The following is a 23,365-nucleotide window of genomic DNA, read 5'->3' as shown; positions in this document are numbered from 1 at the left end:
AAGGGGTTTTTCCCCCCTTATTATTGATTTTCACTAAGCTATTATTGTTACAATCTGTGCCGATCAAGTGGACTTCATATGCAGTTTGGGACATAAATATTGCTGCCACATAGGTGCATTTAGCAGATATTTCCAGGCCTGACTTCTGCCAGGCATTTCCCCTGGTAGCTGAGGTGGGTGTGGATTGAGCAGTGAGGTGAAAACATTAATTTCTCGAAGTTCCTGCCCTCGATCCCCACTTTCCCCAACTTGCCCACAATATTTCCTGAACTCATGTCAGTAGACACTTAAAAGAGCAAAGGAATCAACATAAAAAATATTGGAGCATGACACCAACAGAAGAGATAAGTATCAATTGGTGACACTGGTGTTTGGGATCTTTCTGTGGGTGTCTGTTACAAATCTCAGCATGAAATATTCTTAGTGGGGGGGAGGGGGCCACAGCCAAAAAATGCTGCCCTACTAAGAACCAACCAAAACACTGAGGGCATATTATTGAGAGTGAAAGGAGTGGGAGGTGGGTAAAGAAATTTGCATTGCAGGAGCCAATTACAGTACAGCAGGACATTTGCTTTGCATACCTGGCTTTGATTTCTGACATCCCATATAGTCCCCTGAGTACTCCCAGGTGTAATTTCCAAGTTCTTGAGTCTTGAGTTAGCTCTGAATATCACTAGGTGTGACCCAAAAATAGCTGATCTGGAGAGATAGTAACAAGAGTAAGGTACTTTCCTTTCTTGCAGCCAACCCTAGTTGGATCTCTGGCACCACCAGGAGTGAGCCTTGAGCACAGAACCAAGAGTAAGCTCTGAGTACCACTGGATATAGCCTCCAAATAAAATTTATAAAAGAAATTTGCAACCTTTATGGGGGACCCAAGGAGTCAGTATTTCCTGTGGGCCCCAGCAGATACTCATATTTCTGACTGCTGAGATTAGATACATTAAGTCCCACTCTCAGATCTTGACCCAAATGTGAGCAAAAATCAAAGAAAGTCACTCAATGAATACATGAGAAAATGCAAAAGAAATATTGGATCTGACGTGCATTCTCCATACACCACCAGTTGCATCTCTGACCCCAGTTAAAACAAGACTCAGGGGACATGTCCAAGGGATGTGAAGTTCAGTCTGGGGAAGTGGAAGTGCCTCAGTCCTTTCATTGACTCCTCAGACATAATAGTACACGCACAAACATGCATGATCCTGTCCTCACGCCCTCTGGACTTGCGCAGTCCTGCCTGGAATTATTGGCAATAAAAGGTGAGCACGTTTTCCTGGTTTCCACGGATCAAGATGACTGGAGGTTTGAGTTCCTGGGACAGTGTCTCCAGCCAGGCCATGTAGAGAGAGCTGGGGCACTTCCCCTTCCTCCCGATGGGCAGGGTACTGCAAGGCAAAAAAAAAAAAAAAAAGGTCAGACCCAGGGGTGTCCAGGCCCTTCTCCACACAAGTCACTTCTGGCTGAGTTCTGAACAACTGCTCTTACTTAATTTCTCCAGGTTGGATCAAGATCCTGCAGCCTACCTAGATTTCTGCAGCCTCAGAGCATTGTTAACATGGTACCTAGGGCTCCTGGGATCTGGTCCCTAGCCTCATCTTATTCACATTCAGCTTCATTCAAGCCAAGAGGAGTTAAGTTCTTTCTATTCTTGCAAAAGTATAAAAGCGGCTTGATCCTACCTTGGTGTCCACGCATGGACCTTCTTCCTGCCTGTTCACAAAGACCCGGTTCCCTCGGGACTCACACGGGCTGTGGAACCTTTTTAAAGTAGGTGTCCTGGGGTTCTTCACCACAATACCACTTCCTGTCTGCACTGCCTTCCCCCCTCAACAACCTTCATTCACTGCTTTTCTTGCCTTTCTGACCCTGCTAGGACCCAGGCACAGTCTGAGTGGACCAGTTCTGTCTGGTCCACACACCTGCCTTAATTCTTAGACCCCCAATCTGATGCAGTCAGGGGACAGGCCATGGGAGGAGGAAATCTTACTCCCACAGATCATTTGGATCACATCAGCCTTGCCTCTCCAGCCACCTTCGGCCAATAACACCCACTATGTGCCTGAGTTCCAGCAGAGATCTGGGAGCAGCACCTGTGGGGACTCAGGTGGGCGCCTGAGTGAATCACCACGCTGGACAAGGACCATGATGCTGGAGGTGCTGACAGGCAAATTTTCAGGAGTGTTCCAGGAAGTGACTAGGAGAATCCAGAGGTACCTGGATACCCAGTTCTTCTACCAGGGGCCCGGGGAGTTGGGACACCAGCTTCTGCCAGGGGACTGCACTTTATTTTCCCAAAGTGCACCCATTATTTCCCCAGAAGCCTCTAAACAAGCTTGGGCAAGGCAAGGCTCTACCTCCTCACGTGCTGATGACCCTTAGAACATGGGGCTGCCATTTTCTTCTGCAGTGGCTTCAGCCATCACAGAGGCCTGGAGCCTTGGTTTTCTCTTTCCCAATCTGAGAAGCCACAGCTCCCCACTCAGAAAGAGCAGGTAAGCTAGAAGACCATGCACAGGAGAATACTGCCATACTGCCTGGCACCCAGAAACCACAGTGGGGATTTGTGATGGTTTTACCATGTGGTGAATATTGGGGCGTGGGGGCTGCACTCAGGACCTTCTCAAACTAACACGTTAGCTGCTGAGAAGGCAAGTTGAGGATCATATGTCAATCCTATTTGTCAAACCTTGTTCAGGTCACCACATCTTCCTTTAGAAAACAATGCCAGGTGGGAGGTCACACATGCTGGCCACATGCTGGCAGGCACACACTGGCCCAGTTGTGATCCCAGCACTGAGAGGTCCCTAGAGCACCACCAGGAGTGACTCCTGAGTATGGAGCTACAAATAGCTCCTAAGCACTGCCAAGTGTGGCCCCCAAAACAAAAAATTAAACAATATAAATAGAAAACAAAGGTTGGGCCAGGGAGAGGCTTCAAAGGGCTAGAGACACATACTTTGCATATAGGAGAGTGGGATTAGATCCCTTGTCCTCATGGTTCCTTGAAATATGTACCCTCTAATAAGTAAAACTTATCAAATGAAAAGTAAGATCCCTGGGTGAGAGGATGTGGCTCAGCAGCAGAACATGTGATTTGCATGTGTGGGAAGTGGTGTTCAATTCCCAGCATTGAAAATAAAATAAAAAAATAAAGTCCCTGGGCTTGGTGAGGTCAGGGACACTATTTCATTAATTAGTGTCTTCATCAGAAAGATGCAAATCAAGAAACAATGAGATGTCATCTCATACCACAGAGACTGGCACACATCAAAAACAACAAGAACACTCAGCATTTGGTGCAGATGAGGGGAGAAAGGGACTTTCATTTACTGCTAGTGGGAATGTAGACTGGTCCAGCCTTTCTAGAAAACAATCTGGACATTCTTTAAAAAACTAAAAATTGAGCTTCCATATGACTCAGTAATTCTGCTCCTGAGAATCTACGCTAGGGGCCCCAAAACACAATGCAGTAAAGCATCTGTTCTTCTATGTTTCTTGCAGCACTATTCACAATAGCCAGAATCTGGACACAAACCAGTTATCCAAGAACTGATGAATGGCTAAAGAAACTATGGTACATCTACACAATAAGAATTCTCTGCAGCTATTATAAAAAATGAAGCCATGAACTTTGTTTATACATGGATAGCCATGAAGAGTATCTATTTCCATATATAGATGTGTGGGTTATAAAAACAACGATAACAACATAGGGGCTGGAGCAATAAGCTCAGCAGGTAGGGTGCTTGCCTTGCATGTGACCAACCCAGGTTTGATCCCTGGCATCCCATGTGGTTCCCTGAGCCCACCAGAAGAGATTCCTAAGTGCAGAGCCAAGAGTAACTCCTGAGCACTGCCAGATGTGGCCAGGTGTGGCCTCAAAATAAAACAAAAAATAAAATTAAAAAAAAAACACATAGTATAAGAATAATACCCCAAAGACAATAGAAATGGTGGGGGGGTACAATTAGGACAGAGAAGGGTCCACTATGACAGTGATAGTTAGAAATGATTACTCTGGACAAAAACTGGGTACTGAAAGAAGATAAAGTGACATGCCTGATACCCTTCAGTAATAGTATTGCAAACCACATGTCTAAAAGGGAGCGAGAGTGTGTGTGTGTGTGTGTGTGTGTGTGTGAGTGAGAGAGAGAGAGAGAGAGAGAGAGAGAGAGAGAGAGAGAGAGAGAGAGAGAGAGAGAGAGAGAGAGAGAGAAATGTATCTGCCATAGAGGCAGCTGGAGGACAGGAGATCATTGGAAAAATTGGTGGTGGGAAATGAACACTGGTGGAGAGATGGGTGTTGGAATATTGTATGACTGAAACTCAACCATCAACAACTTTTTTGTTTTTGTTTTTGTTTTTTTTTGTTTTTGGGCCACACCCGGCGGTGCTCAGGGGTTACTCCTGGCTGTCTGCTCAGAAATAGCTCCTGGCAGGCACGGGGGACCATATGGGACACCGGGATTTGAACCAACCACCTTTGGTCCTGGATCGGCTGCTTGCAAGGCAAACACCGCTGTGCTATCTCTCCGGGCCCCATCAACAACTTTTTAACTCAGTATCTTATGGTTATTCAATAAATAAAAAAATAACAACACTGTATACAGAAAGAATTGGTATTTGGTAGCTTTCCTAGAGAAAAGGGAGTGGGATTATTTAAAGCCAATTTTGCAGATGGAATTGTTGTGCCACATGCTGAAGGTAGTCTCTGAGCCAGATCATTTTCTGGGACAGGATTCAGAAACTTTCAAGGTGGCTGTTTTCAGGGGACCACACACTACCCTCAGTGGCTTTTCATTCTCTGTGCTGTGAGGGATCCTCAGATCATTTCAATTTCAGCTGTTCTAGTCCTAACCACTCAGGGCTGGGCTCAATTACTCAACTCCAGGAAGAACAAAGGGATTTCTGATTTCCATCTCAGCTGCAAAGAAAGGCAGATTGGCTTTGACCTGGATTAGGGGTACAGGAACCTCCCTCAGAACCAAGACCCAGGCTCTAAAACCCAGCTGATACTTCTCTGCTCTGCAGAACTCCCTTCCTCACAGACTTTCTTTCTGCTTCTCCACAGAACTTTAATAAGGCCCCATGCTTGGAGACAGAGGAGCTCCATTGATAAAATACAATGTTGACTTTAACTACTTTGATGGTGACCGTTTGGCTCTGAGGAAGGAATCTGTAGAAAAAAGGGGTGTCTGAAACCCAAAGTGAGATTAAAGTGCAACAGATTATGGAATCAAGTGGTTGGGCTGGTTTTTTTCAGTGGTTGGTTTGGCTTCAGACTCAATCAGATGGTCTGATCAGTAGTTGGTGGGATTGGAGGGAGCTGAGCCCAGTTTGCCTAAAAACACTCCCTGAGCCCCTGACACTTTCCCCAAATCCCTATCCTTTCGACAAGCGTGGGGAGTGTTTTCCTTCTGGAGAATTTTGACCTCCACTCAGACTTGACCTTGGTGGGTGGGTGTGTCCCTGAAGCAACCATCAGTTCCCAGTAGCCCTTGGGAATGCTGATGGAGGGAACCACCCAGGGACTTTTGGCCAGGGTGCGGGTGGGTGTCTGCATAGCAGATGGACACAGAATAACAGGAGGTAATTATAATCTGTCTGGCCCTGCTGCAGGAGATGCCATCAGGGGCGTGTCACTGCACACGGGGCCCAGAATGCTTATGTCGGGACCCAGCAAGGTTGGGGGAGGGATATCCCTGTGCACAATTCGAGACAGAGGGGACAGATGACTGATGGAGGTCAGAGGTCTAGCAGGTGACCTGGTGACTGCCCAGAATGAAATTCCTCATTTTATACCAGAGACTAAAAACCAGACTAAAAACACTAGAATCAGACTGTCCTGCTAACCTCTCCTCAACAAGGAGGAGACATGGCTGCTTTCCCAGACCTCACTGTGGGCTCATGAAGATGAGGTGCCAGCCTGCCTGTTGGAACAGAGGCAGTGCTACCACAGAGCTGAGTGGGTGCCCATGTGCCCCTGAGGTGAGGGCAGCAGTACTAGGAGGGGCTTACACTTGGTTCCAGGGCACTCCCGGGTAGCCTGACCCTAGAACATTCTCTAAGTGCTTCAGCCAAAGGCTGGGGAATGCCCTCAGCCTCCTTCCTGGTCAAGGTCCTATCCAAGATACCTATATTTGTCTTGAGACCCAAGAAGCAGTAGCCCAAGCAGAGCTGGCCCCAGTCTGGGTGCTCCCCCAACTGAGTTGGTTCCACATGGGGAAGGCACCAGGTGGGTTCATGTTCTGCTAGCCCTACTCTGACATCTCCTGCATTTCTAAGCCATCTTGTACTGTCACCCTTTATTCTGGGTCTGTGGCATGAAAATACAGGTTCTGTGGGTGTCCTGTTTGCCCCAGGAGGTGCAGGAAAAGCTAGTTCCCTGTCTTGGCTGACACCCCCATTCTCTCTGAGCTGGGTCTCTCTCTCTCTCTCTTCTCTCTCTCCCTCTCTCTCTCCTCTCTCTTCTTTCTCTTCCTCTCTTTCTTCTCTCTCTTCCTCTCTCCTCTCTCTTTCCCTCTCTCCCCTCTCTCTCTCCTGTCTCTGTCTCTGTCTGTCTCTCTGTCTCTCTCTGTCTGTCTCTCTGTCTCTGTCTCTGTCTCTCTCTCTCTCTCTCTCTCTCTCTCTCTCTCTCTCTCTCAGAGGGCCCAGCCAGGCAGGGCTGACTATAATCTTCCTTCTGTCCTTCAAGATACCAAAGCCCTGCTGAGACCACCTAGTTGTGGTCTCCTCACTCCACTTTCATCCACTCAGCCTTGGCCCAGAACTGGGCATGATGGCAGGCCAGGAAGGCAGGTCTGGCAGGCTCTAACCTAGGACAGTGGGGCAGGCACTGCTTTTGCTGCCTAGACTAGACTTGGTACAATATCATTTCAGGGCTGGTCCATGGCCAAAGAATGATTTCCTAAACCACCTAGAATCGATTTGGTGTCTGCCAAGAGCTGGGTCTCCTCATCCAAGGTCTACTTTGGAAGGAAAATGTGACCCATAAGAGACAAACAGTGATGAGGCCTGGCAGTTATGAGACAGACCATCCACCCCAACCAACTGGCACTCAGGAGGGTCCCAGGTAGACACAGGCCACACACATGTGCACTTTGGGATCTCAGTTGCACACAACTTTGACCCCATCTGAAGCTAAAACCCCGGGGCCCCTGTCCTCCCCCACTTCTACTTACATGACAACGAGGGCAGCGTCTTGTGAGTTATCCAGCAGAATCTCATTCAGCCTCACCTGCCGCAGGGACTGTACAAGGACAAGGCACCTGGTTACCCTCCTGAGTGCCCACCCCACCCCCAGCCAGTCCAGGGTTCCCAGGACAGCCCGGGTGTTCATCACTAGATGCCTGCATTAGGGCCCCTCACAGATTCTGGTACTGCCACTGAGTGTCCAGCCACCTCTTGGGATATCCTTGCCCAGCTAGAGGTGAGGGGGTTTCCTGGGTTCAGATGGCAGGTTTGGCTGCAGGAGGCCATGGTCCCACCACCAGGGCTACATGGTTCCCTGAGCACTATCAGGGATAGCCCCCTCAGCACTGTCAGGTGTGGCCCCCAAAACAAAAGGAATAAATAAAAATGAAAGTTCAGCACTGAGAACCCCAGCAGAGAGAACCTGAGCCTCTCTTCTAACAACTTCCTTTGTGAAAAGGTTTGAGAGGACTCTTATCAGGGATTGGGCAAAGCACAGAACGGAGTCCCCACAGATAAGAGAGGGTCATTTACTGTGTCACCCCCCCCCCAATGTTTATGGGCTCCACCAATTTCTAAGTGGCTGCAAGCATGGGAGTCCTCTGGCGTGGGGTCACTGTGCAGACGTGTCAGGGAACTGACAGTTCTGTGTGAGGTTGGGTGAGGGGAAGCCCTGACACTCACATTTTTTGTTGTTTTTGTTTGTTTGTTTTGGGGGAGCTACACCTGACAGTGCTCAGAGTTCATTCCAGGCTCTGTGTTCAGGGAACACTCCTGGCAAGGTTCAGAGGACCTTAATGGGTGCCAGGGGTCAAATCTGTGTTGTTTACATTCAAGGCACTTATCCCCAGCACTATCTCTCTGGACATATTGTTCCCTGGTGGTTGACATTAAGACTGGCAGTATGTGGACTATGTGGGAAGGAGGTGGCCCCAGCACAAGGACAGTCATACTGGGGAGGAAGATGCTTCATGGCAGGAGGGTTTTGAGGTGTCAGCAGCACCTAGCTCTGCTCATTAGTGACGATGCTACCTGGGAATTCAGGCATGATGGCTCGCGAGTGTCCCCTGAGGCTGATTAATGACCCCCAAGGTACATTACTCTGTGGGGGGTCAGGGGAACTGTCCTTGTCCACCTTAAAGTGATCCAGCAGCCAACCAACTCCCATACCCCACAGAGTACCTGAGAAGTGGGGTTCAGGCTTTTGGCTATAAGTGGGGCAGAGTTCATAGGTCTATAGAAGGGAAGCCAGTTCGGAACACACAAGGCAAATTCTACCTTGAACTCCAGAGTCAGGTCCAGTGGGCCTGGGGGAAAGGGGGAGAGGGAAGGAGCACCCTGGGCCTCTGTGGTCATGGCCAGGTGACCAGGAAGAAACCCTTGGACTTTCTGCCCCAGCTTTTGTGGTTCAGGAGGCTCAGGACAGTGTCCCTGGAGCCTTGACCCAGCCATGCCCATCTCGTGCTATCTTGTGCCACACCTTGACACGGTTCTTGTTGATCTCCTCATCTGAAATCTTCCAGGGACAGTCTCGTCGAAGCTCAGCCACCGTGGCCTCATCCTTGAAGCCGTCATTCAGGCGGAAAGGCGCGATCATGTCCTCAAACTTCTTGGTGCTGGGACAGAGAGTGGTGAGGCTGGTTGGGGGAGGGGCGGGGACCAGGGTCTGTGGGGGCGTGAGGGCAGCAGCTGAACCAACTTTATACTGGACCCTCAGTGAGGTGCAGAGGTCTCTCCTGCACCCTGGGAATTGGATGTTAGTTGTAGGGTAGAGGCTGCCCCCCCATTTGTTTTGCCGGCATCTAACTTCCACCCTGACCAGAGCAGTAACAAGGACCTGCCTGCAGTCCCTTGGGCCTGTACAGGTAGGGCAGGACCAGCTGGGCATGGTGCCTCGATCTTAGCACTGGGACGTGGCCTTGTGTGGAAGGTCAAGGGGTAGGCAGTGCAGTGGGTCAGCTTGGGAGGGTGGATGAGAGAGGAGAGCAAAGCATGTATCTAGGAGGCGCTGAGTGAAACTGACATTGAACCTGAGATCATGGTCAGAAATGCAGATTTCTAGGGCTGGAGTTAGAGTACAGTGGACAAGGCACTGCTTTGGGTGCCTTGGCAGGCCCAGGGTCGACCTCCAACATCTCACATAGCTCCCAGTACATGCCAGGAGTAGTTCCTGAGTGCAGAGCCAGTAGTAAAAACTGGTTGTGGCTCTCAGGCCACTCAAAATGCATACTCCAGGGCCCTGGTCCACCTTCCCGACTAAGTATGGGGATTGGGTCACCAGTGGTCTTCTGTCCAGCCCTGAGTATCCTGGAGGAACCAGTGCTTGGGGAGACCAGGGGTATGGGGGTGCGGGACCACTTAGAAAACCTACCCTTGGGGGCCGGGCGGTGGCCCTGGAGGTAAGGTGCCTGCCTTGCCTGCGCTAGCCTAGGACGGACCGCGGTTCGATCCCCCGGCGTCCCATATGGTCCCCCAAGCCAGGAGCGACTTCTGAGCGCATAGCCAGGAGTAACCCCTGAGCGTCACCGGGTGTGGCCCAAAAACCAAAAAAAAAAAAAAAAAAAAAAAAAAGAAAACCTACCCTTGGGGGTTAACATCAGTGTAAACTTGTGAAGTGAGCCTGAGGTGGGGACTGAAGGACACATAGCCACTAATGGGACCAGTAAGGGCCAGGTGCTCCTTCTCCCTCCAGCCAAGGTGGGTAGCAAAGTTCTGGCATGAATTTGCACCCAACCCTGCCTCCTTCTTCCTGTGACCCTGTCTTCTCATGGCCCCTAATCCCGTGACCCTGTCTTCCTGTGCCTTTGCCTCAAGCTTAGCAGAAAGAGGTGATAAGCAGAAGGGTGGGTGCACAGGACACCCCAAAACACACACATACACACTTCAGTTAACTCAGAAAACTCACTGCTCTGCCCGGGGCTTCTGGTTGATGTCAGGAAGGACATGAACTTCATGGAACCCCAGTCGGAACTTGCTCAGGAGAGAAATGAGGCTAGAAAAGATGGAGATTTTGAGACTTTGAGTTTCTTTTGTAGGGAATGTTGATCAAAGACCTGTGGTGGACTTGGGCACAAGGACAGCAAATCTTCATGCTGACATCCTAATGGGACACTGATAAAGTCACTCTGGGGTGACAGAGACCCAGAGAAGGGTTTCCTGTAGAATCTGCTCACAGGTAGATTCTGGCTCAGAGTCTGAGGTGGCTACATTTCAAGGGGTCATCAGTACCCCCAGACGATTCTGGATCCATAGAGCATATTTGAAAAAAAAAAAGCAGTTTTCCCAGTGGGGTCCCTGAAATACGGGCCATCCGGAGGATCCTCAGTACCACTGGAAGGTACTTCCTACTCCCTATGAAAGGGAGTGGAACTGGGAGTAGTTTGGGGTTTTGTTTTCTGGAAAGGGGGTGCCAGATAAGTCTGGAAGCCTTGTCTAAGGGACAGAAAGGTGAAGTTCAGAGTTACTGGAGAGATGGAGTAACCAAAGTACAGAGCATTGGAGTAGAAAGCCAGCTGGTGCTGATTTGCACCCAGCTGTGGATTTTGACAGCTAGGAAGGCTTCACAGTGGATGTGGAAAGCTGGCTGGACAGTGCATGATGGGCAAAAGGGCAGGGTGTGGAGTGCCCACACTGGCATTACCCAGACATGGCTGCCCTGGCCCCAGCCTACTTGCCTAGGGAAGGACATGTACTATTATTCTGCCCCCACCATTTTACTTTAAAGTTACTTTGCTTGGTTTACAGTAAATATTTCATATCATTCAGGTCAACACATATTTTCAAGAAAATATTTTGTGGGTCTATACTGTCTTATGAATCAGACCATGCACCTGGCCCCACTCTACCTGCCACACAGAACCCAGGATTGGGGTATAGTGCCCCAGGAGGTGAGTCCAAAGGAGCCAGGGCATGGGAGAGCAGGGGCTGGAGCAGGAAGGGGATTCTGTGGTGGGGAAGAAGCAGAAGATAAACCCAAAAGGCCAGGCAGGTTCCAGCTGGTTCAGCCTGAGCCCAGCTGCAGCTGGAGCTGGACAGGAAGCTGAGCTGGCAGAGCGACCTTCAGTGTATTTACGTTCTGGAGCCCTGAGATGTTTTCACATCCAGGCGCTGCTTTCCTAGCATTGCAGAACAGCCTTCTAGCAGAGACTCTCATCCAGGCTGAGGTCTAGGAGTGGAGGCTGCTGTTGTCACCCTTAATCTAAGTCAGGGATGGTGATTCTGGCCTGGGCAGAGGTGGCACAGGCCCCTTCTGCCCAGAATAATAGAGATTACTCAGGCCTCTGTCTGGCTGATTCAGAGACTGGCTTAGGCCAAGCCCACCCACACTCTGTGTCATTCTCTGTCCCTGACCTTCAACTTTCAGCTCACCTGACCATTACAGTAAGCAGCTGCCAGATGTCCTACACATCGATGATATTGGCCCACCCCCACCCTAGCCCTATTATGGAAATCCACTCTCATTCTCAGATTCATTATGAAAGGAAAATTTTTCTTAATTTTTTGTGATGCTCATGTTAGTTACTCCTGACTCTACTCAGGAATCACTCCTTGTGGTGTTTGGGAGAGTCTATGGGATACTGGTAATCAAACCTGGTTTGGGCACATGCACAGCAAGTACCCTACCCACTGTATTATCTCTCCATACCCTTAAAAGGAAATTTAATATTTGTACTTTAAGCAGGAACCTGCCATCTCTTGCAAAGGAGGTGACCATGAAGCCAAGTAAGTGATACTAGCCTTGCCCCCTACTTAGGGGAGGTATGTGAGTATGGGGTCCCTCATCCTGCAGAACTGCCCACAATACTGCAGCAAGATCAAGGTGTCTTCTCCCCCAAGATGTGGGAATCTCCTGGCCACTTCTACCCCCTCTCACCAGGGTTAGCACCCCAACAGGAAGGGGGTCCTTGCCTGGCAGGAATCTAAGTGACCCCTCATTTCTCAGAGGAGGAAGCTTCAGTTAACACCCATGTCCCAGGAACAGATCTGTGGTTCTCAAATGAAATATCCTGGAGCCATAAAGAGGATACAATGGGTAGGACACTTATCTTGCATGTTAAGTTTCGATCCCTGGCATCCCACTGGCTCCACAAGCCCTGCCAGCAATGACCCCTGAGCAATGGCAGGTGTGGCCCCCAAACAAAAACAAAACACAATGTCCACCCCATAATGAGGAGGACTAGGTGTGTGCCTCCTACTAAGAAGTCTAGGATTGGGGCTGGAGTGGTGGTGCAGTGGTAGGGCATTTGCTTTGCATGCAGCTGACACAGGATGGACCGCAGTTCGATCCCCCTGCGTCCCATATGGTCCCCAAGCCAGGAGAGATTTCTAAGTACAGAGTCAAGAGTAACCCCTGAGCATCACCGGGTGTGGCCCAAACCCCAAAAGTTTTAGGATCCCCAAACATGCTCCTGCCCAGAGCTCTAGCATTCCCCGTAGGACCCCAGAGGAGGGAGCAGAAGGGGTGCATTCTGATGGAGCTGAGGCAGGGTCCCCACTTACGCCTTTCTCTCCTGATCCATCCTGTTGATCTGGCCCCCCACAAACACACGGATCTTGCATTTGCTCCATCTCTTCTTTCGGCGGAGGAGGTAGGGGATAAGGAGGGTGAGGCCTGGCAAAGAAGCTCCCTTGAGTCATGAGGACAGTGCTCAGTTCCTCCCTCCCTGTCCCAGTCTGCACAATGGACAGGATAGACTCAACCAGGTGGGCGGGGCTTGGTGCCAGGTCTTACATTCAATGAGCTGGCACTAAATTCATCATTGAGTTTTTTTTTTTTTAAGTTTTTTTGGGCCACACTCTGTGGCACTCTAAGGTTACTCTTGGCTATGCACTCAGAAATTACTCCTAGCAGACTCAGGGAACCATAATATGGAATGTGGGGATCTAAGCTGGACTGGCAAACACCCTACCTACTGTGTTATCTATCTTTCTGGTCCCTCATTGAAAGTTTTAAGTCAGTTTCTAAATAACTGCTTTAGCTTTAAGACTGAAAAATCAGGGGCCGGGCGGTGGCGCTGGAGGTAAGGTGCCTGCCTTGCCTGCGCTAGCCTAGGACGGACCGCGGTTCGATCCCCCGGCATCCCATATGGTCCCCATATGTTGCCAGGAGCAACTTCTGAGCGCATAGCCAGGAGTAACCCCTGAGCGTCACAGGGTGTGGCCCAAAAACCAAAAAAAAAAAAAAAAAAAAAAAAAAGACTGAAAAATCAAGCAGTGGGTGGCTGTTATCTCTCCACCAAGACTGAGGGACAAGTGGTCACTTATTACTGGGTAACCCTAAGCATATTACTTCGCTCTGTGCCTCGGTTTCCTGATTCATTGAGGAAGCTAAAATCAATTCCTGGATGTGTGTTAGGCTAGGGAAGCTTGTGAAGCGGTAGTGTCAGCACACGGACTGCATCAGGACTACTCCTAGAAGACCCGCACCCGGCAGGAGCACACATATTCCCTCAAGTCTCAATCAAAGCTCAAAAGATAATGTGTGGGGTCCGGACTCTGATCTTCGACCAGAGTCAGACAACATAGCTGTCATATTACCTAAGATACACAGGAAAGAATGTATTTCTTTGGGAAACAAAGATGGTTCTGGGCTGGGGATGGAGCTCCTGAGTAGAGAGCATTTGCTTGCCATGTGGGAGGTCCTGGGTTGGATCCCCAGCACCACAAAACAAAAGCAAAGGAGATTAAGTTCAGGGCCTGGGGCCCACACAGTTTCCATCTCATCTTATCCTCAGCTCCCTCCACCCCTAAAGACTCCCCCACTTAACAGCTGAAAGACCAGAGGAGGGCTCTATTGTAGGCCAGGGCTTGGGGCCCTTGGATGGGTTTTGGGAACATCATGGATGACACAAGACGAGGGATGCACGTGAGTGGCACTGACCTCCGTCATCAAACAGCCAGTAGACGTCGATGGTCTTCTTGCCCTGCTCAGCCTGAAAGATGGTGCTGGCCTGCTCTTCCCGTACCAGGGCCTCAGGGTCCACTGTGGGGCAGGAGAAAACCTCAAAGCAGTGCCCACTGGTCTGCCTCAGGCCAGATTGACACACAGTAGCAGAAGCCACCCATCCTCCCCTCTGAAGGCACTCCGGGGAGACTGGCAGGGTGAGCAAAACGGGGCCCCAGGACATGCAGTGTCGGATGACCCCATCATGGCTTAGGGGTACCGGGAGCAATGGGGACTTTGCACATGTCCACGAGCTGCTCCAATTTCTGCCCAAACTGAAGAAGATCCCTGTGCTGTGCCACTGTTCTGCTGACACTTGAGGTGCCTCAAAGGGGGTGGGCAGGGCCTGCTTCAAGCACACTGTGGGGTTCCCATCTATGGGCACATTGAACCCCCCAGCAGGGCCGGCAACTTTCCTGCTGTCCAGGTTCTCCCACAAACCCCATCAACTGGGTGTAGCCAGCACCCCCAGTTTCTTGTCAGAGGAGATTTCTTAGAAGGGTCAGCACTAGAACCCCAAAAGGCGAGTGTGCCCTGGGCTGGGCAGGAACTGACATGTGCCAGAGATCGAGGGTCTGGCCCTGCTGGCGCTGGCATCCTTCCGCTCCTCTGCTGGGTCAAACACGGGGTTGACTGCAAGAGAGAGGTAACCTGGCATCGTCCCCCCACTCTCTGACATGCTCCCTCCAGTTCTTTCCAGGACAGCACCCCCCAACTCAGGCTAGGAGGGAGGGGTCCCCAAGTCAGGGCACTGTCCCTACTGCCCTGTCCTCAGGCTTCCAGAGATGCCCTCCTCATTACAAACCCAGATATCTGGGCCACTCAATGACCACCAGCATGTCCCACCTCCTGCTCCCAATGGTACAATCCCTTGTCCCCTGTTTTGTTCTCTGAGCACTGTGGCTCAACAGCAGTACTTTAGTACAAAAAGAAACATCAAGCAACTGCTCTGCTCCCAGTTTGTCCTTGGCACTTGCTGTTAAGAGGAACAGGACCCCAACTCTGGCGTCAGAGATCATCAATAGCTAATTTTCTAGGCAATGGGGTACTAGGGGATCATGTAGTGCCTGGGAACATCCCTACTAATTTTTCCCTCTCTTCCCTCCATCACTTAAGAAAGCAAAGGGTTTTAGAACATTCTAGGAGAGCCCTGTTCACTTGGTTCACCTTGCTGGGGTGCCAAGGAAATGGGTACTCACTGTGTGCCTGCATCACCTCAGAGATATTGAGTCCTTCCCGCATCCTCAGGACACACACACCGTAGTTGAAATCAAAGGCATCACTGGCAAGAGGGAGGTGGGTCAGATTCTTCCAGGCCTCAATCCTTGGGAGACCAGATGTTTGCAGCTGGCCCTGCCCGAAGCGCCTTCTCTAAGCGCTGGATGTGTGTGCGTGTGCGTGTGCATGCATGCATGCGTGCATGTATGTATGTGTGTATGTGTGGGGTTAGGTCCCCAAACCCCTCCAGTTCTATAGTCTGTAGTCATGTGCTCCCAGGGGGAAACCATGTCAGGCCAGTTTTTAGGCTAGGCCTTGTGCTGCAGATATAGTTGGAGAATCCTGATAACTGTGTTAACAAGAGTTGGGGGTGGGAGTCAGAACTCCCACATTCTATAGAAACTGAGTTGGGGTGTGCTGGCATGTGGTCACAACTAGGAAAATATTCTGTAAAGTGGCTGAGATGGAACCCCAGACCAGAATACTGAGAAATGGTCGTGGGGAGGTGCCAGCAAAGCCTGGAAGGTCAGCAGGTTCTCAGCCCAGGCCTGACTTTGTTGCCTGGTTAAGCTGCTCCTCATGGGCTCCAACCTCCCTAGACTCCTCTAAATTTTCCTCTAAGCAGGGACATTTTCGGAATTTCGTGTGGGTGCAAGGAAGAGGTGGGGGTTTCTTACACCTGCTGGAATTTGTCAGAAGCAGCTGAGAAGCTTTGCTCAGACACAGTCGCACATTGCAGATTGGAAGCAGGGCCTAGGGAGGATCCACCCCTCAGCCCTGAGCTCCCTTAGGGCTCCTGTGTGCTGCCACCACCTCTTTCTCACAAGAGTCACCCAGACTCTCCTTTTCTGGACTTGGCCCAGCAAGAGCTAAAGAACAAAGTGTTGGTTGTGAATCCTAACTTCCCTGACAGTTCAGAGCCAGCTCCCCTGTGCTTGTCACCTCCTAGAAGGCCTGGTTTAGTTTCCCCTCAGAAGTTCCCACACAGTGAGCTCTGGTTCTGCAAAGCTCATAAAAGCACCCATAACTGCACCAAGTCTCCCAGAAAGCTCCCATTTCTTTTTGGTGGTGGTGGTTTTGGGGTCACACCCAGCTGTTCTCAGGATTTATTCCTGGTGAGACAATTTGTGTGACAATATAAGATGCTGGGGCTGGAAGCTGGGTTAGCTGAGTGCAAGACAGGTACCCACAGTACTATGTCTTGTGTCCCAGAACCCCCCCCACCCAATTTTCAACCTCTTTTAGAAGCTAGAGGATGTGGAAAGGCTGTGTGACACTTTGACGCAGGCACAACTGGAGGGAGCCAAGGAGCAGCTGTCCTCTGTGGTTTGCCACAGTCCACACTACTCCCTGCTGCCCACCTGTCTCACTTCACTGTGTCTGCCCCCAGCCCTCCCACCCATCGTGGAGTTGAAGACCCAAAGGTCAATGTGGGGAACCCTCCTACTGCTTTTCCTCAGCTATGACCCAATGACTCAGTTTTTCATGGCACCCTCTATTTCCTCTCTGTTTCCTAGGGTCCAGAGAATCCCAAAGGCTCAAATCAACAGAGCACAGCCTGTGCCCCCAACCCATGCCCCAGCCTGTGCCCAGGCTTCACTCACTGCAGGATGCCGATGTAATCCTCCACTGTGGCAGGGTGGGCTGACTGCCAGTCCTTCTTGAACCCCAACACCAGAATGTTAGGCTTCATTCTTCCCAGGCCTGAGGCCTGCAGGGGTGGAGAGAGAGGTCAGCAGACAGGCAGGGCTGGGTATTGGGCCTCAGGAAGCCAGAGCCCAGGCAATACAGCACCACTCAACCCATTATTCTGAGGATCTGTCTGTCTGGACACACCTTTGGGAAAGGATAAACTAAGCCCCAGTAGGCCACTGAGTTTTCCTTCATCCCAGGCCAGGACCAGACACACCCCCACTCCAGGGTATTAAGCTCAAAGATCCCCCTCACTGTCTTTAATATTTCTCTCTCATTTTACAAGAAATTTGTATTTAATCATCATTGATTAGGGATATCTCCAGCAGTGTTCAGGGGCTGAGAGTCATTCTTCTCTTTTTTGGGGGTGGCGTGGGGTGGGGAGCTACACCCAGCAATGCTTAGAGCTTATTCTTGGCTCTGCATTCAGGAATAATTCCTGGTGGTGCTCAGAGGGACCATATGAGGTGCCAGGGATTAAACTCAGGTGTGCCAGTGTGCAAGGAAAGCACCCTCCCTATTGTGCTATTTCTCTGGCCCTAGTTACCATTAATGGCACCATTTCTGGTGCATTAACAACCTGGTTCTAATGCTTGATCTGACCAGGAATCTGACTGGGCCCTACTGTGCTTGGGGACTTCAAGGATATACCCTACAGTGCTGGGGGACCACGTGCTGCTGGGAATTAAACTCAAGGTTTTGAGCATGCGAAGTATGTGCTGTTGCCCCCACGTCATCTCCCCTGCCCCATCTCTGTCTGGCTTTTATATTTTAGATGAAATGTATAATAGTATATAATAAAATATAACATAGAATTTATAAAAATACATTTTATAATTAATTCTACCATATGTATTTTAATTGTAGGTTTATTCAGGTGCTAAAACTAGTGCAAAGATAGTGAACTTGTCCCCAAAATCAGGCTCTGTAGCTCAGGGCAAGTAGTGTTTTACATATTAGAACCTGTTTGGGAATTGGTTCCAGCTCTGAAGGTAAACCCTGGGTGTCCAAATGTGTCACTTGGGGTTGCCCAGCAGTACAGTAATTGTGAGGTCTGGAATTCAATGTCTCACACCTCAAACAAAAAAAAAAAAACAATTTTGGGGGGGGCACACCCAATGCATTCAGCACTCAGGGGTTGTTATTCCTGGCTCTGCGCTCAGAAATGACTCTTGGCAGGCTTGGGGGACCATATGAAATGGACCCAGGAATTAAACCTGGGTCCATTCAGGGTCAGCAGCATGCAAGGCAAACACCCTACCGCTATGCTATCACTCCAACTCCAAATAAAAAATCTTGCCTGCAAGGTCATAAGAAGCGGTTTTTCTTGGAGAAAAGAAAAGTAGCAAGGACACATATTTTAGAATCTATTGGTGGCAGAGTGATCAATAAATTCTCTCTGAGCTGGAAAATGCTGTGAGCATTTGGATCTTCCCAATGTGCTAAGGGGAGAATGTGTGAGAAGAACATCATCTCTGTCTCTCCCAGATATTGTCATGACCCCAGATTCTATATGCCTTTATTTTTTTTTTAATTTGAGAAGTACTAGAACTAGTAAGAAAGTTGTGCTGATTCCAAGGGTATCTGGCTATTTGATCTGTGTGTTTCTTTACACAGATGAGAACAGTAATAGAATGTTCTCGGCATTTGCTTCAAACTTCAAATTGGCTCATGCTACTATTTGTCAAACAATGCACTCAATCCTTTTTCCCTTTGGGAGTCACAGAAAGAGAGGGTTCTCTGCAGCTACAGGGCCACCCCAAGGTGCTCCCTCACACACCTGCATGAGGACCTGGACCCCGCTACGGAGGTCCTCGGCGATGATGTCTGAGTAGAAGGCCTTGATCTTCCTCTTGTTCAGCCACTTGGTGTGGCCATTGGCAATGAGCCGAAGTTCAGGCATCCTCTGTTTGCGGGGTCCCTGGGTGGGACATCCTGAGCTTTAGTCCCCTGCCCTCCCAGCTCCCCAGCACTCAGAGGAGAAGCATTCATGGTAGCTAAGGGTGGTGGGAGGGGTGCAAGAAGCTGGACACAGGGGGCCTGGCCAGGTTCCGTGGCTTCTTATCTCCCCTTGGCCCACCCCCGTGTCCCCTTGTTTGAACATGGCCCAGGGGCACTCACGATGAGCACGTGGCCACAGATCATCAGGCTGAGGTTCCTCGTGAAGGTGCCCACAAAGTCCACCAAGGCTGGCCGGAAGTTGGGGGGCCCAGTGAGCACCAGGCACTGGGGACTGTGAGGGGAAGGAGGAAGTTAGTTTCAGGGGGCATATGGGCACATGGTGCTACTACTGAGACAGACCAAACCCATTTCCCCATTTTTACATCTAGGATTCAAGGCCAACTTTCAGGGTTTTTCACTTTCTTAAAGACCCTGTTGCAAAGTCTCCCTGTTCTTCCTGCTCAGGGAACTGGAATCTTCTCTCAGGCAGACCAACCCTCTCAGACCTGGAGTGTCTACCCTGCTTGTCTCCGTAAGTTCTGGGAGAATGATCCAGGGCCATATCCATCTCAGACAGAGCTGACAAAATGGGTCCCTCTTCATCTCTGTGGGCTGTTACTGAGTCTCTCCACTTAGAACCTCCCACCCCTCCCCAAGAGGGTCCTTTATTCCATCTCAGGTCAGGGCCTTGGTGTCACACCTAACTCCTGTCAAGGCCTCAGAGATGCTCCTATTAGCAGCCACCAGCATTGATTCTGCAGGGAGCAGGGGTTTGCCCAGGACTCTCAACAGGCCAGAGCCAGCACCATCTTTAGAATTGCACCCTCCCATGGCTCTACTATGGAAACTGAGGCACACACAGCTCCCTGCCCTTGGGCTGGGTGGACCCAGGCCAGTGCCCTGCTTGAGAGTTGGTCACGCACCGATAGTTTTTGATGTGATCTTCCACCTCGTTGAGACCCACGGAGTAGTTGAGGGCGAGGTTGTAGGAACCAGCCTGTACAGATGATCCCCAGTTCACCTCTAGGGGGATAGTGAAGGGGAAATTAGGGGAGAGTCCCCAGAGAGAGGTGGCCTCCTTCCTGCTAGCTCCAAGCACTGGTCTCTGGCAGTCTCTGGGACTGCCTACCAAGGGGCTTTAAACACAGTGAGGGAACTTGTCAAGGGAACTTTAACACATGCTAACCCCATGACTGCTTGTGTTAAAGTTCATTAGAAGCAGCTAAACCTCCTGATAGCCCTCACAAGGGGCAGATGTGAAGGTTGGGGCTTTCTTAGAATGCTGCCCTCTACCTCAGGTCACCCTAATCTTTCCACCATGGGCAGAAAAGCCCCTTGGTCCACCTTCAACTGTCCTACAAGTGCTACCTCCTCAGATCAGGTGACACAGGTGGATGGAGGGTAAACCTGGGTGAGGAATTTAGGGCACTGAGGGAGGCTGAGTGGGGCCTTGAGCACACACCTGGCTTCTTGTAGATGACATAGAGCAAGAGGAAGAGCACAATGCCAATGGCGATGAGGGCGGCCCACCAGGTAAGCAGGAACATGATGACCACGGAGATGGCTGCCCCGAACAGCGCTGCCCACTTGCTGTAGTAGCGGAATGAAGGTCTCCACCCTGGGCAGGCACAGGGCAGCGGGCACGCTCAGCATCCTGCCAGCCTGTGCTCAGCATGCATCCTGACTCCAGGCAGGGCACATGCCCGACTAGCATTTCATGCTTGTCACCAGACTGGCTCTGATCCAGCATGGCCATTAGCTTCCTATAGTCCCCCAGGTCCACTGTGCTGCCTTCTTAGGTTCGGGTGAGGAGGCAGAACACAGGACACAAAACCAGACAGCACTTTGAGGGTGATAGGAAGGAAAGGCAGCTAGCCACCAGTCCTCCACTGATCAGGGTAGATCTTATTTAGTTAAAAACATGTTTAGGAGAGTTTCATGCTGAGAGAAATTAGTCTGAGGGACAAACAATGAGCTCACTCCTGTGTAAAACAGAGAAGCAGCTCAGCAAGAAAATAATGCCCAAAGGCAACAAAAATGAGCTAGAGAACAGGGTTTTCACAGGAAGCTTCCACTGGGTGGACAGTGATATTATGACCATCAAAAGGAAAAACTAAGACAATGGTGAGGGTGAAAGTTCTTGCCATAGAGGCAGGCTGGGGTGGGAAGGAAAGGGGGAACACTGGCAAAAGGATTGGAGCTGGAGCATTGTATGCCAGAAACTTAATCAGGGATAACATTGTCATTCATGATGATTCAAGTTAAAATTTTTATTTTTATTTTTGGAGAGGTCACTTTGGGCAGCACTCAGAACTTACTCCTGGCTCTACACTCGGGTTGCTCTTGGCAGTATTAAGGGGATCTTATGTGGTGCTGGGGACCAAACCACAGCTGACTGTGCACTATTCCATCTATCTGGCCCAAGGGCTATTTAAAATCTTCTTGAAGGGCAGATCAATGGGTCAGGGCTGGAGTGCATACTTTGCATAGAGGAGCTCCTAAATTTGATCCCTAACACCATGTGGTCCCAGCTTCTCTACTGTTATCCACTGTCTATTTTTTCCAGTAAACACACAAATCTATGTTAATGGAAGTAGCCCGCCTTATTGTAGAACAAGGTCCAAGATGGGCGTGAATCTCTTCTCTCTGGATAGGTGGGGATGGGGAAGAGAACCCTGGCCTTGTGAAGTGGAGGAAAGAACTAGAAAAATTCCTGTACTCTGTGCAAAAATCTATGAACAGCATCTCCCACCAGGACATGGCAAGAATCACTTTTACTTTACTATTAACAGCTCCATCTGTGTGCTGGGATTTGACCTGGTAGATACTCCCAAATCCCTACCTTGCTCCTTCCATCCCGAGCCCATACCTCAACCCCAGGGGCGGAGCCGGGAGGTCACTCACCTGGAGAGTTGGTGATGGAGGCATGGAAGCAGCTGAAGTTTATGAGGGCGTAGGAGCACAGAAAGAAGTTGGAAATGATTGGAGCGATGGTGTTGAGCTCGGCTTCAGGGGCCCAGGGAGAAAATGAGACAGAATAGTCTGTTGGCTGCTCTCCAAGCAACCCCTACAGGGTAGGGTACTCCAGGCTAGTCATCATGGCTCAGAGAGACCCAAACCCTTCATCTGTAAAATGGGCCCATCACTTGTACCACTAAAAGGGCTTGATTCTGGCAAATAGCAAACTTGTGGCTTTTAGAGAATCAAACCTACCAGTGCTAAGGTGGCCACAGCAGGTAACAGGAAGAGGTATCGTGCAGAGTGACACAGGGCATGCACACCTGAGACCACAGCTCTCAGATCCACCCAGTTACCCCTTCTAAAACTCTCGTCTTTGCCTCCTTGCCCAGCCCAGCTCCCCCACACTTTTGAAAGTGTATCCTTGTCCCGGGTGTCCACAAGAGACAAGAAATAAGATTCTTTTCTCTCTGAGCCTCCTGTCGCTGACTCTGTGGGGGGCCTGGCTCCAAGCATCTGAGATTTTTTAGCCTGACATTCCGGCCAAAGCATCAGATTTCAGGGAGCAGGGAGGCTGAGCAGGAGCCAGAGGAGATGGGACCAGGGATACCTGGCTGGCTTGGAGGTGGGGGCTCAGTGTGCAGAGTGAGAAAGACATGCTGGGATTCATGAGCGAATGCTGAGCACTGACTCTGGAGCAGGTGGGTGCTCTGGCCCGGAGTTGGGGGCAGCACCCACCCTCTGACCTAAGAACAGGATTTTGGGGAACATCATTTGGTACTCTGTTTATGTGTGTGACTGCTTCTGTCCCAATGGGCCCCTCCTAGGCTAGTAGATCGGGAGGTTCTGGGGGGTCATTTCTTCTGTCTGCCTGTCATGTCCTGCCCCTGTGTGGTTGCTCCCACTCTGCAGATGAGGAAACTGGAGCTGTGGAGGGGAAGCTATTTACTCAAGAACACACAGCTGCATGTGTGAGACTAAGAGAGAAAGAATAGTCACCTCACTGGCTAAATATTACATCCCTTATATTAACAAATCCTGAGACCTAGGAAGGCAACAAGTTAAAAAAGGTCCTAACTGGGGACTGGAGAGATAGCATGGAAGTAGGCATGGCAAACGTGCCTTGCATGCAGAAGGACGGTGGTTCACATCCCACCATCCCATATGGTCCCCCAAACCTGCCAAGAGCAACTTCTGAGCAGAGAGCCAGAAGTAACCCCTGAGTGCTGCCAGGTGTGACCCAAAAACAAAAACAAAAAAAGAAAAGAAAAACAACAACAACAAAAAGGCCCTAGCCGCCTACGGGAGGGTGTTTTTAAAAGCTGTCTGCTATTACAGGAACTTTTTTCAAAGCTGTCTGTACTCTGTTGTGAAGACAGCATGAACAATGAAAACTGTAAAAAAAAAAAAAGATGCTTG

General features: G+C 50.2%; 1 protein-coding gene across 2 annotated transcripts in view; it reads right to left on the bottom strand.

The window, feature by feature from the left end:
- Positions 1-926: 926 nt before the first annotated feature.
- The window catches only part of SLC12A3 (solute carrier family 12 member 3), a 33,866-nt gene continuing 11,427 nt past the window's right edge, over positions 927-23,365 (bottom strand). The window contains exons 13-26 of one of the 2 annotated variants that reach the window (XM_049786119.1): positions 21,893-21,994; positions 20,451-20,606; positions 19,912-20,011; positions 19,169-19,280; positions 18,828-18,968; positions 16,960-17,066; positions 15,337-15,419; positions 14,693-14,770; positions 14,075-14,176; positions 12,694-12,805; positions 10,100-10,186; positions 8,675-8,810; positions 7,185-7,252; positions 927-1,388 (exon numbers count right to left, since the gene is read on the bottom strand). In XM_049786119.1, the coding sequence (XP_049642076.1) occupies positions 1,247-1,388; positions 7,185-7,252; positions 8,675-8,810; positions 10,100-10,186; positions 12,694-12,805; positions 14,075-14,176; positions 14,693-14,770; positions 15,337-15,419; positions 16,960-17,066; positions 18,828-18,968; positions 19,169-19,280; positions 19,912-20,011; positions 20,451-20,606; positions 21,893-21,994 (1,526 nt within the window). In that variant the 3' untranslated portion in view covers positions 927-1,246. The remainder of the gene's footprint in view (positions 1,389-7,184; positions 7,253-8,674; positions 8,811-10,099; positions 10,187-12,693; positions 12,806-14,074; positions 14,177-14,692; positions 14,771-15,336; positions 15,420-16,959; positions 17,067-18,827; positions 18,969-19,168; positions 19,281-19,911; positions 20,012-20,450; positions 20,607-21,892; positions 21,995-23,365) is intronic. The other variant, XM_049786120.1, reaches the window with a different exon arrangement.

Source organism: Suncus etruscus, chromosome 14 (assembly GCF_024139225.1).
Source record: "Suncus etruscus isolate mSunEtr1 chromosome 14, mSunEtr1.pri.cur, whole genome shotgun sequence".
Taxonomy (NCBI): Eukaryota; Metazoa; Chordata; class Mammalia; order Eulipotyphla; family Soricidae; genus Suncus; species Suncus etruscus.
The sequence above is the reverse complement of the archived record's forward strand: the minus strand, read 5'-3'. Positions and strand labels throughout refer to the sequence as shown.